General features: G+C 45.8%; 1 protein-coding gene across 1 annotated transcript in view; it reads left to right on the top strand.

Annotated features, from left to right (window-relative positions):
* Positions 1 to 17,713, top strand: part of Vps20 (vacuolar protein sorting 20) — a 57,860-nt gene that overhangs the window by 13,265 nt on the left and 26,882 nt on the right. The window contains exon 5 of the mRNA XM_070523083.1: positions 16,974 to 17,039. Coding sequence (XP_070379184.1) covers positions 16,974 to 17,039 — 66 coding nt within the window. The remainder of the gene's footprint in view (positions 1 to 16,973; positions 17,040 to 17,713) is intronic.

Below are 17,713 nucleotides of genomic sequence, written 5' to 3'. Positions count from 1 at the left end.
CATGCCTTATGGTACGCCCCCGATGCGAAGTGCAGATCAGTCGCAGTGTCGCTTGTTGATAAACGGCGCATCGCAAGACGATTTCCTTCTTGGTAAAAAGCAGGCGAAGCACGGGACATTCAAAGTGGGCAGAATATGGCCGGCACAGTTGCTGGTTAAAATCCAATGATGCTTTGAACACAGCACCTGTAATGTACAAGAAGAATGGTCAGACGCTGATATAATCTACTTGAGATAAAAGAGTGGGCACTTTGTGTACTGCACATAGCTGCTACACACCACTGTGGCAATGGCATGCCAATTCCTACTCGCAGCAGTTCCATACCCATGGAATGCAAAGGCACTCATGTACGTAGCTAAATCAGCGCACCACGCATTTTATTTGTATTGTATTTTATTTAATACTGTCAGCCCACGAAGGAGGGTAAGATATAAACACATACAAGAATACAATATGAAAACAAAAAGCAAGTAAAGGAACAACTGCAGACGTCTCAGCAGGGATGCGAATCAGTTTAGGTTCTATGCACCTTACAAATTCCCCCCGGAAATAAGAAACAATAATGAACAGATACACCTTTGGCAAAGTTATGATATATATATTAGTTATATATTAGTTAGCGGCAAAAAGAATAACGTGTACACATGGTAAAAATTCTTCAACGCATGAGGCTGACATGACAGAGTCGGGCAGTGCATTCCATTCTGTAATACCTCTCGGGACTAAGCTGTACTTAAAACAGTCATTTCTGACTTGAGGGGGTGTGATTTACTGGCTATGACGATGTCTGGACATTTCATTTATCGAGATATTGAAGCACTTGTGTTCGTCGACAAGCAAGTGACCATTAATGATAAGGTAAATGATACATAACTGTTACATAAGAAGCCGATCAATGAGTTAGCGGTAAGAGGGAAAATAGAGGAATTCCAGATCAAGCTACAGAACCGCTATTCGGCTTTTACTCAGGAAGAGGACCTTAGTGTTTAAGCAGTGAACAACAATGTTGTGGGCATCATTAAGGAGTGTGCAATAGAAATCAATGGTAACTTCGTTAGACAGGATACCAGTAAGCTATCGCAGGAGACGAAAGATCTGATTAAGAAATGCCAATGTATGAAAGCCTCTAACCCTACAGCTAGACTAGAACTGGCAGAACTTTCCAAGTTAATCAACAAGCGTAAGACAGCTGACATAAGGAAGTATAATATGGATCAAATTGAACATGCTCTCAGGAACGGAAAAAGCCTTAAAGCAGTGAAGAAATTAGCAATAGGCAAGAATCAGATGTATGTGTTAGGAGACAAAGCCGGCTATATCATTACTAATATAGATGAGATAGTTCAAGTGGCTGAGGAGTTCTATAGAGATTTATACAGTACCAGTGGCACCCACGACGATAATGGAAGAGGGAATAGTGTAGAGGAATTCGAAATCCCCCAGGTAACGCTGGAAGAAGTAAAGAGAGCCTTGGGAGCTACGCAAAGGGGGAAGGCAGCTGGGGAGGATCAGGTAACAGCAGATTTGTTGAAGGATGGTGGACAAATTGTTCTAGAGAAACTGGCCACCCCGTATACGCAATGCCTCATGACCTCGAGCGTACCGGAACCTTGGAAGAACGCTAACATAATCCTAATTCATAAGAAAGGGGACGCCAAAGACTTGAAAAATTATAGACCGATCAGCTTACTGTCCATTGCCTACAAAGTATTTACTAAGGTAATCGCAAATAGAATCAAGAACACCTTAGACTTCTGTCAACCAAAGGATCAGGTAGGATTCCGTAAAGGCTACTCAACAATAGACCATATTCACACTATCAATCAGGTGATAGAGAAATGTGCGGAATATAACCAACCCTTATATATAGCTTTCATTGATTACGAGAAAGCGTTTGATTCAGTTGAAACCTCAGCAGTCATGGAGGCATTACGGAATCAGGGTGTAGACGAACAGTATGTAAAAATACTGAAAGATATCTATACTGGCTCCACAGCCACCATAGTCCTCCATAAGGAAAGCAACAAAATCCCAATAAAGAAACGCTTCAGGCCGGGAGATATGATCTCTCCAATGCTATTCACAGCGTGTTTACTGGCGGTATTCAGAGACCTGGATTGGGAAGAATTGGGGATAAGAGTTAATGGAGAATACCTTAGTAACTTGCGATTTGCTGATATTTCTAGATTTCAAAAAAGCCTTTGATGTCGTTGCACATGATCTTCTCATCTCAAAACTTAAGGCCTACAAATTGGACAATAGTGTCATAGCTTGGATTGCCGAATATCTTCGTGCAAAAGAGCAGTCTGTGGTGCTCAACGGTTTTTCTTCTGCATATGTTCCAGTTACCTCAGGTGTTCCTCAGGGATCAGTTTTAGGTCCCCTTTTATTTCTACTCTTTATTAATGATATTGAAAGTGATCTTACGTCTTCATTTAGAATGTTTGCGGATGACTATGTCATTTATAGAGTCAGAGATAACGCAAATGACATTTCATTATTACAGACTGACTTAGACCTTATAGGAACGTGGTGCAATACGTGGGAAATGTCACTAAATGTTGAAAAATGTGTTCACGTCACCTTTTCAAGGAAGCGCGCATTTGAGCCATGCACTTATACCTTGAGTAATATGGCATTAAAGAAACTTGACGAATACAAATATTTAGGAATTTTAATGACGTCTGACTTAAGATGGAACAGACACATTACGCATATTAAAAATAAGGCAATACGTTCATTGGGTTTCCTCCGCCGTAACTTCAGTCAAATACTGAATAAATTAAAAGAGCAATTGTATTTCACTTATGTCCGTAGTTTACTTGATTGCGGTTGTATTTGTTGGGATCCGTACACGGCCGATCTCACAGAACAGCTTGAAAGAGTGCAGAACAGAGCAGCTAGGTTTGTTCTTAATGACTATAGTAGAAAATTAAGTATGACAGAAAGTAAAATTAAATTATCGTGGCAGGCATTAAAAGACCGGCGAAAAAACCTGAGGTTGAAATTTTTCCACGCTGTTTATTATTCAAAAACAGGGATTCAGAGAGAAAGACATATTAAGTCGCCTACTTATACGTCGTTGAGACGCGACCATGCGCTGAAAGTCTGCGAGTATCCTTTCAAGGGTGACGTCTTTAGGTATATTCTTTTTTTGTTCGGACTGTCAGAGAATGGAATGCTCTTTCGCCTGACATTGTTAATATTGCAAACAATGATGCATTTTATCACGCTTTATGTATGTGATTACTTGTTCCTTCCTTTATTATGTAATCCCCCCTGCTGTAATGCCCGCATGGGCGATGCAGGTATCTAATAAATAAATAAATAAATATTGCCATGCTTAGTAACTCAGGGGACCAATTGCAATGCATGCTCACTGATCTGGAGAGGCAAAGCAGAAGAGTGGGTCTAAAAATTAATTTGCAGAAAACTAAAGTAATGTTTAACAGTCTCAGAAGAGAACAGCAGTTTACGATAGGTAACGAGACACTGGAACTGGTAATGGAATACATCTACTTAGGACAGGTAGCGACCGCGGATCTGGATCATGAGACTGAAATAATCAGAAGAAGAAGAATTGGCTGGGGTGCGTTTGGCAGGCATTCTCAGATCATGAACAGCTGGATGCCATTATCCCTCAAGAGAAAAGTGTATAATAACTGTGTCTTACCAGTACTCACATACGGGGCAGAAACCTGGAGGCTTACAAAAAGGGTTCTACTTAAATTGAGGACGACGCAACGAGCTATGGAAAGAAGTATGATGGGTGTAACGTTAAGGGATAAGAAAACAGCAGATTGGGTGAGTGAACAAACGTGAGTTATTGTGAAAAAGAAATGGGCATGGGGAGGACATGTAATGGGGAGGGAAGATAACCGATGGTCGGTAAGGTTTACGGACTGGATTCCAAGGGAAGGGAAGCGTAGCAGGGGGCGGCAGAAATTTAGCTGGGCAGATGATATTAAGAAGTTGCAAGGACGACTTGGCCAAAATTAGTACATGACTGGGGTAGTTAGAGAAGTATGGGAGAGGCCTTAGCCCTGCAGTGGGCGTAACCAGGCTGATGTTGATGTTGAAATATGTTTCAGTTGCTCATACCTGGTACGCAAATCTAGCGGAAATAATTCAGAATGCTTACAAAGTTCAGTGGGGGATTGGCGTTAACGATGCTTGTTAAATATGAACCTTGGTGCTAGCCTCTGGATTCTATCAATTTTTGTTGGTTGGACTTAGTGTAGAGACTGGGATACATAGCGCAAAAAATTACACAGGGACAAGCAGAACACAGGAGCGCTCGTCCTGTGTTCTGCTTGTCCCTGTGTAATTTTTTGCACTATGTATCCCAGTCTGAATGCATTTCACCAACACGCCCAAACTTCCCTGCTTAGTGTAGAGATCCCATACAGTTTTAGCATACTCCATAATAGGACGTGTTAAGAATTTATAGGCTAAAATTTGTACCTCAGGTGTCGACGCACTTATGTTCCGCCTTAGGCTCCAGAGCGCTTTGCTAGCCTTACTACATACAGCATCAATGTGTTGATTCCATTTGAGGTGAGAAGTGAACATTATTCCTATATACTTACGTTTATCAACTCTGCTAATAGTTATACTACTTATATTGTAAAGATAATGCAATTTTTTTTCTTTCTCGTCATGGACATAACAGATTTAACTGCGTTTTGTTCCATCTGCCAGTTGTCACACCATTTTAAAATTTTTTGCAGACTAGACTGTAAAATGGCCTGTTCATTACTATCTCGAATTTTATTATACATCACACAATCATCAGCAAAAAGTGTGACAGGGACACTAATATTACTGGGCAAGTCATTTATAAAGACCAGAAATAAAACAGGACCTAACACACTTCCGTGCGGAACACCTGACACAACACGGGAAGGGTGTGATGTGCACCACGTGAAATCAACATATTGTTGTCTAGAAGAAAGGTAAGATGAAAGCCACTGAGTGATTGTGGGGCTTTGAGATACGGAATTAATTTTTGTGATTAACTTCGGATGGGACACTTTGTCGAATGCTTTCGAAAAGTCGAGGATGATTATGTCTGTTTGAGCATGGGAGTTTAACGTTTCTGAGAGGTCGCATACAATTTCAGTGAGTTGGGTGATTGTTGAGAGCTTTTTTCGGAAACCATGCTGTCCAGGAAAAATCAAGTTGTATTTGTCCAAATAAGAAACTAATCGTTTATAAATAATGTGCTCGAGGAGCTTAGATCACGCACTTGTAATAGAAATTGGTCTATAATTTGACACTTCTGCAGTATGTGGGGTCTGATGTGGGATATCTCACACCGTACTCTTGGGACAAAGGAACGACAACACAGTAGTGCAAACAATCACAAGGGCATTTATTGCACCTTTCATACATCAATGCCTGCTAGCCGAGTTGCTATCCACAAAACATGCCGATGGGCGCGCGACAAATCTAGAAGTCCGACTCACCGCGTACTCGCGAGCGAATATGTTCGCCCCATGCTGGATCCCAACGCCTGGTCGTTCGCGTGTATGGTCACGCGAATCGTGGCGCGTTCGAGGGCGGCCACGCGAGGCGGTCTCGCAGAAGCATGGGTCGCCGCGCGCGCGCGGGAGTCGTCCCCCGCCGTGCGCCGACCCGCTGGCTGTCTCCAACCCAAGAGAGCAAGCGCCTTCCTTTCGGCGCCGAAGTAACCTCGCAGCGGCGCGACACTCGCGCCACCTCTCGACACTCGCGCCACCTCTCGCACCGCGCTTGTACCACTCAGACCGCGGCGGCCCACGCGGCGAAGCGGGACTACAGGAGACGTGCTATGCGGGAAAAACATCAGGGGAGGCGCGAGGGTCGCGCATCCCCACAAGTACTGCCAATATTTTGTATAGGTATGATTTTGCACGTTTCCGTGCTATCGGGAAGCAACCACTATCAACAGAGGACTGCAAAATTTTAGTTACGTATTTAGAGTTCCATTCTGCATATCTATGTAAAAACTCGTTTGGAATGTCGTCAGGACCAGGGCTCTTCTTAACATTAATATTCAGCAAGAGATTTAAAACACCTTGTTCATTGATTTCAATGTTTGCAATAGGTGGTCTAGCGGCTGTGTTGGCTACATGAGGTGTATGACCATTATCTTTAGTAAAAACGGATGCAAAGTAAGCAATAAAATTATCAGCTTGCATTGCAGTAGCACTGCAGGATTCTGAGGATAACGGCCAGAACTTCTGCAGTGCCTCTTTAAGGAACTTCGTAAGTGTCACATTATAAAACTTGTCTTTACATTCTTTTATAAGGTATTTCAGGTCTTGGCTTATGTGTTGAATTGAGAACTTCTTATCGGGGGTTGGATATCTCGAACAGTCCCCACGTTTTCACCTTAATCTTCTCTTTAGATGTATAACTTCCCTTGTAATAAAAGGGTTTTTCCTTTTAATTATTTTTGCAGGACGTGGACACAGCAAGCGCAGTGTTCGTGTCTTGCCTCTGTCTCGTTCCTTTTCGTGCGCTAAAAAACCTCAGTTATGAAAGTTAGCGCTGTGTGTGTCAGATGTGCCTTTCTGTTGTCCTTGTTCAGCTTGCGCTACAACAAAATAAGATATGCCGTACCAACAAGCCCCTATAGCTATCCTCATCACACTGAAGAGCTCCTGAACAGCTTCGTCGGTGCCTCTACCTTCTCCTACTACTAAGTCCTGCTGCATCCCGAGAGCCGAGACATGAGAGCATTCATAACTCATGACGGACTGTTCCATTTCAAGCGGGTATGCTTTGGGCTGGCGTCTGCCCCTGCAGCCTTCCAGCAGTTCATGTCGCAGATTATCAAAGGGTGCTCTGGCGTTCTGTTCTACATTGACCATATCACTGTGTTCGGCAAGACTGAAGAAGAGCACCCAAAAACTTGGCCGCTGTTATCCGCCGCATCAAGGCAGTTGGACTCGAGCTCAATCACAAGTGCATCTTTTGCGTCGAAGCATTGTCTTTCTTGGGCCAGAGGGTCGCTGCCCAAGGCATCTCACCGCTGCCAGAGAAAATGGATTCTATCCTGAACGCTCCTGCTCCCACTGACGCTGCTGGTTTGCGTTGGTTTCTCAGCCTAGCCGAGTACTATGCCAAGTTGGTTCCCTGCCTTGCTGGAGCCGTGGATCTGATGCACACACTGCTCTAGAAGAACCAACCCTTCATCTGGAGTGATGCTATCGATGCTAGTTTTCGCAAGGTCAAGTTCCTGTTGTCATACAGCAAAGTACTTCAGATGTTTCATCCCACTCTTCTGGTGGTTGTCTCCACGAATGCTTCTGACTATGGCCTTAGCGCCGTTCTCAAACCAATGGATGGGTGCCAGCTACGCAAAGTTGCCTTCACATCTTGCACATTCTCCACAGCAGAAAGGAAGTATGCAGTTGGTGAACGAGAAGCACTTGCATGCGTCTGGGCCTGCAAGCATTGGCACACATCTCTGGGGATGGTGCTTCACACTTCGTACGGACCACGAAGCTCAAGGGCTCTGGCGAGGCAGTAGTGCTCTTAGACAATTTTAGCATCTCGCATATTTTATATAATGCATCATTCTTTCTTAATGCATTTTAGTGATCATAGTACACGTCATTAATCATTGCCATAATTTTATTACAGGTAGTTTTTATGCAATTCACACCAACTCATTTAGGCCCCTTTACAGCCACGTCACATTAAATTCACAGAACCCATCACACCACTACAAATTCATTACCACTAGCATGGCGCTCTTTGGCCATACCTGGCCCTTGCGCCATTAAACCTTAAACATCATCATCATCGGACCACGAAGCCTTGGTCTCCCTTCTGCCGTCCCAAAGCTCAGGAAGACGCCCCCTTTGCATTGCATGCTGGTCAGTGCGTCTTCTGTGTTACAACTATAAGGTGAGATACTGAAAGGAGTTGGAGAATCAAGTTGCAGACGCACTGTGCCACCTTTCAGTGTCTGATTTCTGAAGTGAAGGCGCTAAAATGACGGAGGACAAAGAAGAAACACACACACACACACAGGGCGCCTTTACTTCAGAAATCGCGCCTTCACTTCAGAAATCATGCTTAACCAACACGCCCAACTATCCATCCTAACGTCGTATATTTCAGTGTCTGTTTCGCAGGAAGAATGCTTCGTTCAATGAAGAGGTCATGTCTCTCCTTGCTCCACTCTGCCTCACAGAAAAACAGTTCCAGCAGTCCCTGCATGAAGATCCTACCTTGGAGCAAGTCAAGGCTCACGTCGCATCATCTTGGTTTTCCCACGTGTCCATCCCGGGTAAACTCCAGCCATTTTTTGCCGTGTGCGAAGAACTGCCTGTGGTCAATGACTTGCTTTTGCACAGGGAACAGCTCGTTCCTCCTTCCCTTGCCCTACAGGTCATTTCCACTGGGCACAAAGCTCACCCTGGGATAGCTCGCACCAAGGCGTGACTATGAATGTGGTTTTTGTGGCCTGACATGGACAAGCAAGTGGAACAGGAGAACTTCAGTTTGGCCTAGTTGGTGTTTACTGCATATTGTCACGCGGTCGTGACTTCAAAGAACACAGTAGCAATACTGTGAACGACAAAACTAACTTTTATTGGGTGAACCTGTGCCCACAAAACAGGCTACACTTACAGCACAACGATTGCGGCGAACACGGTTGGCGATCGTCGAAAATCTGACCAGCGGGTCACGCGCGTCGGCTTTTATACATCAGTCGTCGAATGTTCCAGAGTAATCACTGGGACCCACGTGCCTTCCACAAAGTTCTACATTATTCGCATTGCGCATACATGCAATGGGATTGCACAAGGTTCGGTGACAGACAGCGGATGGAACCATCAGTAACATTCCAGAAACTTCCGATACATGCAGGCGCGTCCTGCGCTGTGCGATAACATTTGTTAGGCAGTAAAACGTGTCGCCCGATAAAGACAAACAAGTACACGTGTCAATATCATACGGGCGGTATACATAACCAACACGGTACACATAAACGACCCAGTTCCTGCCATGTCATTTATGTGTTCTCTTCCGCTGTCCCCGTCTTTATTTGCGGTCAATATGATATGAAGCAAGTGGAAATTGCCATCCACAGCTGCAAAGTCTGCTAGGCCATAAGGAGTGCCAAGGCTGCAGTAACTCCTCTGTAACCTGTGCCCCTTCCTAAGCGTCCATGGCAGAAGGTTGCCATTGACATCATCGGTCCCATGGAAAGAGCGCCACACAATTGCAGGTTCGCCATCACCCTCGTAGACTACTTTTCCAAGTGGCCTGAAGTGCAATTTTGCAGTGAGGTGCTGATGCGCACAGAATTTTTCTGCTCTCAGTATTTTCTCGATAGGGCTACTCCGACAAGATTGTGTGCGACTCATGTGCGACAGGTGTAGTATAGTGTCGCCCCCTGTCAGATCTCTGTGTTATCATACATTTATGTTTAATAGTAGTTTAGCTAGATGGCGCGCCCCCCTTCTGTCTTCTGACGAGCTGGGACCAATCAGGAGGTGTCATCTGGCATGCGAAGTCCTTTTTAGTAATAAACGGCCGCGAGTTGACTCAGTCTTCGTTCTGGTTTTCATCAGGAGCAGTTAGCTCCGTGTCTCCCTCTCTGCGTCGGCGCTCGCCGCGCGTTCGCTGGCCGGGGGCCCCCACTTGCCTGCCACTGCCGACACAACATCTTTTGGCGACGAGGATGGGATTCCCGCTGCGGTTCCGACCGAAGCCCCGGGAAACCAACGAGCTTCATAGGTGAAGCATCTCTTGCGTGTCTGCACGGCAGGCAAACGCCGCCGACGCACTTTGCGTCGCGAGGCTTCCGAGCCTAGGCCTTCTCGCCCCCTTTGTTCTTCCTTGCCCCATTCCTGCTGCGAGCTCCGGCTTGTTTTCTGCACTGTCTCCTGCACGCTACCGGGCATGGCGTCTTTTACGGCGAACCTTCCCATTTTTCTTGAATTGCCCAGGCCACCGTTAATTCCATGGCATCGATGAAAAAAAATGTTTCAGGATCACCTCGAAGCGGCCGGCGGTGGCGACTGGACGGACGCGCGACGAGCGTCCACGCTCGTCAGCGCTCTCAGGCGTGAGGGACAACGAAAGTACTTTGCAGACGAGAAGCAGGAAGCAGCAAGGCAGTTATCCAGTGCACCGTCAGCGTCAAGCGAAGCAGCAAGGCAGTCGACCGGCGCAGCGTCAACGTCAAGTGATGCGGTCCCGCCAGCGTCAGAGTTCCAGAAGCTCTTGCAGCGGCTTGACTGGCTGTTCGCCACGTCAACAAATGTTCTGGCGGAGAGGCACGAATTCACCAGTCGAAGGCAGTTCGAGGGAAAAGCATTCCTGGAATTCGTGACCGCATTGAAGGAGAAGGTGGTACAGTGCAACTGCGGCACAACCTACATTGAGCGCGTGCGAGACCAAATAATACATGGGGTAGCGAACGTCAGCGTTCGTGAAAAGTTATTAGTTCATGGCGAAACCCTGTCCCTCGACAAGGCAGAAGAAATTGGATGCTCATTAGAAGCCTTGCATCGAGCAAACCGCGCGTTCGGCTCCGAAAATGTACGAAGAATTGAGGCATCTCAACTTGGCGTTCAGTCGACGGGCCAAGATGACGGACTTCTTCCGGGAAGCTGCCAAGATGGCCGACTTAGTCCGGCAGGCCATGAAGATGACCAACTTCTTCCGAGAAGCCGCCAAGAAGGCCGACATTTCGCACATAGCTCCTCCGGGAACCGTGGTGCATGCGATCGATGTGGCAGCAGGAACCATATCGCGTCTTACAGGAATTGTGCAGCAAGAAATCGGCGATGCAACGCCTGCCACACGTTGGGCCATTTCGCTTCGGTATGTCGAAAGACCCGAAAAGCGGTGCAACACGTCTCTTCCGCAGAGACGCTGTCTTCGTCAACTTCCGCAGGGCAGCTGTTCGCGTCTGTCTTGACGGTAAGCGCTTTTGAAACTGAAAAAGATTTGGAAGTTCTGGTCGTAGTTAACGGCGTCTCCATGCGACTGCTGGTGGATACGGGAGCGTCTGTGTCATTCATGACGGCCGAAAATGTTATAAATCGCTTTGGTCGACAGCACAGGCTGTCGCAAACAACAGTGGACTTGAGAAATTTCTCCAAGCAACGCGTCGACATTCAAGGCCTGTTTCAAGCCACTGTCCAGTTTTTCCAAAGGTCATGCTCCGTCACGTTCCACGTAACGACCACAGGAACATCACTGCTGGGTTCAGACGCCATCCAACGCTTGGGCATACAGATGGACGGTACATCGGTGACATGTCTACCATCGCTTCCTTCAGTACAGAGCCCCACAGGTGTGCCTCCGGGTTTTGATCGCCTCTTAAGTGACGAGTTGGGTCTCGTCAACAACCTTGTGCACCGATTTCATCGGCAGCAAGATGCGAAACCAGTATCTTCAAAGTTGCGCCGACTACCCCTGGCTCTCCGTGACCGGGTCACCCATGAATTGCGACGTCTCGAGGACTGCAACGTCATCGAGCGCATCGAGGCTTCTGAGTGGGTGTCTCCACTCGTGGTGGTGCGCAAGAAGGATGGAACCATGTGGCTCTGTGTAGATCTACGGGAACAGGACAGTCTTGTGCCTCAAGTTCAAGAAAGAGTCTCGCAGAAACATTGGCAAACTAAGCAGTGTGTAGACAAACGTAGAGGTGCTCAGGCAACTCGTATCAAGGTGGGAGACACCGTCAGAATTAGATTTAACAGGAAAGGATTTTTTAAGTACAGTAAACCTCGTACAGTTAAGACCCAGATAGGACCATCTACTTTTCTACTCAGTGATGGGAAGACGTGGCATGTGTCTAAGTTAACCCTAGTGATAAAGAATTCAGCAGGTAGTACATTGTGTACAAGTGATAAAGATTTTTTGTACTCATATTCAAATCCGGATAGTCATTCTGATGACTCGTCTGTCGTGACATCGTCCTTTCATAGGCATCAGTTATGTAGTGCGTCTGACTGTATCACTTCTGAGTCTACACAGTCAGCAATCGCTTCGGATTCCGTGGGAGAATCGGTAGCATCCCAGGACTTGTTGGGACGTCGAGAGGAGCTTCCTGGGCATCCTTCTCCAGCTTTGAGCGACAACCACATTCAATGGTCCAACCAGGGGGAGGGAAATAGTAGTGGTACGACTAGGTCTTTAAAGTCGACCGATACGCGTCGCAACCCCCAAAGTTCGATGATTATGTTTCTTGAATGTAGAGTGTTTTGCCATCTTCGAAACGCCGCGGCTAGGGGCCTCGCTGTGACATTTAGGAGACAGTTCATATGTTTCGGTCACACAGGTATAAAACGTGTTCCTTGTTGTGGTGCAGTGAGTTGTGTGCCGTGTTCCTTGTCAGACTTTGTTTGAGTGACTGCCTGTGTTTTGGTGCCCAAGACTGGTGCGCGTGTATGTGAACTTGGGCGGGGACGGACTGAATTTGTCCTTGGACTTAAGTGTGTGTCTTGTGTGCGCGTTTCACTGTATGCTTACTTTGTTTCCAGGGGGGGGATGATGTAGTATAGTGTCACCCCCTGTCAGATCTCTGTGTTATCATACATTTATGTTTCATAGTAGTTTAGCTAGATGGCGCACCCCCCTTTTGTCTTGTGACAAGCGGGGACCAATCAAGAGGTGTCATCTGGCATGCGAAGTCCTTTTTAGTAATAAACGGCCGCGAGTCGGCTCAGTCTTCGTTCCGGTTTTCATCAGGAGCAGTTAGCTCTGTGTCTCCCTCTCTGCGTCGGCGCTCGCCGCGCGTTCACTGGCCAGAGCCCCCACTTGCTTGCCGCTGCCGACACAACAGGCCAATGGGCTTGTAGAACAATTCAACAACTTCGTGCAGACAACTTTGCTGGAACATCAACCACTCCACGCAGTGGTCATAGAGTACCTTGGCTTCTACCGGCGCTCGCCACACGCGACCACGGGAGTCGCCCTGGCTCTGTTGCTGCATAGAAGGCTGCCGAAAACATGCCTGGACATTGTCGGGCACCTGTCATCTTCCTTCTTCAAGGATCCAGATACTGAGTGAGCTCTGTCAGCTACGTCGTCGGATGAAGCATAAGCAAGAGAGCAGCAAGAAGCGGACAGATTTTCATTGAGCCACAAAGAAGACTAACATTGCAGTTTGTGACGGTGTCTGGCTGAGGAAACCGTCCATCACCTTCAAGGGAGACTCGTTTGGCAGTCCCCGCAAAGTGCTGGAGTAGCACGGACAGTCCTCTTTCCGCCACAGTGATGGCAGGACCTGTAATGCATCCAAGCTTGCCAAAGTCCCTTCAGGTCCCCATATTCTGCATCCAGAGGAAACCTGGAATGCGCAAGAGGCTAGCACACCGAGGTTCCCGTCGCTGGGGAACCCTTGCCGGCCAATTGCTCGTGAGGCATCTGAAGTGGTGGCTGCGTCTCTGCCTCCTCCTGTGGCCACCCATGCTGCTCTCGACCCAGACACACCTGAGCCGCAAACAGGTGCGCCTCTTCTTAATGTTGTTGCTGACCGGGCTACTCCCGACCCAGTCCCCCTTGAACCGCAACCAAGTCTGGCTCCTGTTCATATACACCGCCACGGGCAAGACAACCTTCAAAATGTTATGGTGACTATGTGTGACAACTCTATTAGTTTTTCTTTTTTTGTTCTTCTCGTATAGTCTAAGTTGTTTTGAACATTTTGTAGAGATAATTTTTTTTTTTTTTGTAGGGAGAGAATGGAGTTTTCATGTGTTTTCTATATAGAATTGGTAGTTGCTGCTGAGTCTACATGCATTAAATGATGTTCCTTTGTTGTTGACCAGTCATCGTTTTTCATTGCCCTATGTTTGCCTTATGAGCACGAGTTGCTAATGTACAAAGCACCTTACAGTACTAACCCACTAACAGCCTACTGAGCCACTGAAAGATTTAAGGGGGGGAATACATTGTGTTGTTGGTTTTGGTTTCGATATCCTGTCTGGCATCTCTGTGAACGACTGCGGTGCTGCTTTCCCCATGTATATAATTGGGTGTCATCAAAAATAAAGGGAGATCATTCGTTGTGTTATGGCTGGTCGGGTCTCTTCTTCATTGGGTTGTAGGTCGCGATACCACAAAAGCACTTCCTGTCTTTTTCACTGTACGCTAACATTTTCTTGTGCTCCTCATAAAATGGCGACAGTGCAGCTTCGTTTTTGGGGCATCATTTAAACTGAGCAGTTTTATTTGAAATCCTCCTTGGTTCACAATGGCAACAACAAAAATTGTGACATCTTCTATTTTGTTGTAGCACAAGCTAAATAACAGGGACAACAGAGAGGCACCTTTGACAACCACGCAGCGCTCAGCTCTTTTGTGTCCCATTGTGGACGAATGACGATTGAAACTGCACGCAATACTGCTGTATAAGACATGGGGTTACCTTTCCACAAATGTATTTCTGAAAAAAATGTGACCTATATTCAGTTTTTGTGGCAACTTGGTTAATATATCTCACAACACCAAAAGAAAGCTTCGCACTGTTACAGCATATATACACTCAGGAAAGAAACAAGAGGAGCTTTTACTTTTAATGTCTTCTTTCTTGTGTACTAATCTTTTAAAGTGTGGTGCACTTGAAGTTGTCAGGCATTAGGTATTTTAGAGCCCAATATGTGTGCCACCTCTGAATGGATCGCCTCCATGGACTATTGCTGCCACTTTCGCTGGGGACATATTTTGTAAAGCTAGTCTAACCGCATCCCTCGATGTATGCATGATTCACATTTTTACTCTGTAGGTGCATTTAGTTGTGGTTGCATGGCTGTTTCGGTTGAGTATAGAACGTGCTCTGCTTCTGGCCTCTGCTGCCCCATTGAAGTTGCCAATGAAATTGCCCCAATTACTTTTTACTGTGTACATCTTGTTCCTGCAATGTGTTGCAGGCTGATGGTGGACTGTGTAGTATAGTGTCGCCCCCTGTCAGATCTCTGTGTCATCGTACATGTATGTTTTGTAGTTGTTTAGCTAGATGGCGCACCCCTTTCTGTCATGTGACGAGCTTGGGCCAATCTGGAGGTGTCATCTGGCGTGTGAAGCCTTTATTAGCAATAAACGGCCGTGGGTCGGCTGAGTCTTTGTTCCGGTTTTCATCGGGAGCAGTTAGCTCCGTGTCTCCTTCACTGTGCCGGCGCTCGCGTGCGTTCGCTGGCCGGGGGCCCCCACTTGCCTGCCGCTGCCGATACAACAAACTGAAATTAGCATTAGAAATGTGACTTGAAATGCTGTGATGAACGAGAAGAAAGCGGGTTAACTGAGGGGCCCGATTTTTATTAACTGTGCCATAAGAAGCGAACAAGACACCAAAGACAACAGAGGGGAAATTACTGGTACTTACTAATTGAATTTTAAAAAATGATAAATTGATGGAAATAAAAGTGGCTGAAAAAACAACTTGCCGCACGTGGGGAACAATCCCACGTCTTCACATTATGCATGCAGTTCTCTTACTAATTCAGCTACCGCGGCGCGTTTTCCAATCCACTTTCTAGGGTATTTATGTTTTACTACTAGAACTAACCCAGGGAGTGTTAGCCACTGCCACCACTTCACAAACCTTGGCAGCGGATGTGGAACATCCTTTCTGTCACAGGCGTCACGAGTACGTGATCTTTTTGGTGGAGGCAACAGGAGAATAAACCCACGCATGCTACCTGAAGGCATCAGTTTTGCCGGATTCGAGACCCTCTTTATGTAGTGATTGAGAAGAAGTGGGGTTAGCCTGTTACTGGCACTTCTGGCATTTCCCACCAGACTAAAGGGTGGCTTGCTTTTGAGGGACACTTTGTCGTTTCTTCTTAACCTTTGTCGTTTCTTCTTAACGCCCACATTCTTCTGTAAAACATTTTACAAAATTTACTACTACCTTTTATTCCACGAACTTATTGCACATTACATTCAGATTGCAGCAGTGATTGAGGAGTTTAACTGAGAAAATGTAAGATTAGGGTTGAAGATTAATATGCAGAAGACAAAGGTAATGTTCAATAGCCTGACAAAGGAACAAGAATTCATGATCACCTGTCAGCCCCTAGACTATGTGCAGGAGCATGTTTATGGAAGTCAATTACTCGCAGGGGACTCTGATCATAAAATTAAGTACACAAGAATAAAAATTGGTTGGAATGCATACAGTAGGCATTACCAATTCCCGACTGGGAGCTTACCATTGTCGATGAGAAAAGTGTACAACCATTGCATTCTACAAGTACTAACATATGGGGCAGAAACTTGTTGGTTAACAAAGAAGCGTGAGAACAAGTTAGGCTGAGCAAAAAGCAATGGACTGAAATTTGTTTGGCATAACGTTAAGAGACGGGAAGAGAGTGGTGTGGATAAGAGATTAAATGTGGATAGTCAATATCCTAGTTGGCATTAGGAGAAAGAAATGGAGCTGGGCAGGCCACGTGATACGTAGGGCAGATAACTGGCGGACTAACAGAGTTACAGAATGGGTGTCAAAGGAAGGGAAGGGAAGCACAATCAAAGACAGCAGAAAATTAGGTAGGGAGATAAAATTTGAAAGTTTGCAGGTGCAAGTTGGAATCTACAATTGCAAGACAGGAGTAATTGGAGATCGCTGGGCGAGGCATTCGTGCTGCAACGGGCATAAGAATAGGCTGGTGATGATGATAAGATCTAGATTAGGAAAATATATATGCAGTTAAGCTGCTGTAATTGCCAGAAATTTAAATGAAATACGTCTTACCTGAAAAAGAGACCTTCTCTCAGCACCCATGTAATGCTTTGATTGCAACCATCTGACCAGAGGGATAATGAAAGGAATCAAGGAATGTGTTCAGGCTCAAAGCTGCAGAAGCTGCAGCTCGGGTTTCGTAGCTAAGGGGTGAAGCACAAGCTTGCATGTCTTTTGTCTCTACATTTCACTGTCAAGCATCTGGAGTGAGTTCAGCATAGCTCTTGCGAGTCTGTCTGAAGCAAATCTTTTCTGTATGTTATGTTTCAGGTGCTGTCAGTGGAGGCCATAGAAAAATTAATCGATGAAACACAGGAGGGTATTGAAAAACAAAAGGTAAGTCTGCTTGATGCTATCCAGTGGCATGGCCTGTTGAGTTAGGAAAGCAATTTTTAAAAAAGGCAAATAGGTTAGCACAAGGGGGAGCCTCATTCACAATTTTATCAAAGTAAGTTTGCTCTTTTCTGTTTGGTGGTTTTATTGTGTAATTAACATACTTTAATGAGTCAGTGGTGCAATCCTTTTTCCCAGGAGAGCTACTTGGACTTCTTGATAATCCATACAAATAGTAAACAGAGTGCATTGTGGGCAAAAGAAAGTGACCGGGCACACTTAAAAACAGTTTCTTTCAAAGCTTGTGACCATGTTTGTACACTGCAGAGGGGTTCACTGTGGACACCATGAAAAACAGCAAGAAAAAGTTTAATTTTCAGGATATTGACAGATTAACAATAATAGTTTCAATTCTTATTCTAGTGCTAACTCTAGCAGGTGAGGAAATTGATGCAGTGCTTTGAATTTGTTTTCTGTGTCTATAACCTCCAACGTATATAAGTGTATAACAGCTGTGTCTTACCGATACTCACGTATGGGGCAGAAACCTGGAGGCTTACGAAAAGGGTTCCACTTAAATTGAGGACGACGCAACGAGCTATGGAAAGAAGAATGAGGTGTAGCCTTAAGGGATAAGAGCAGATTGGGTGAGAGAACAAACGCGAGTTAATGACATC

Source organism: Dermacentor albipictus, chromosome 8 (genome assembly GCF_038994185.2).
Source record: "Dermacentor albipictus isolate Rhodes 1998 colony chromosome 8, USDA_Dalb.pri_finalv2, whole genome shotgun sequence".
Lineage (NCBI taxonomy): Eukaryota > Metazoa > Arthropoda > Arachnida > Ixodida > Ixodidae > Dermacentor > Dermacentor albipictus.
This window is presented reverse-complemented; position numbering and strand designations above follow the sequence as displayed.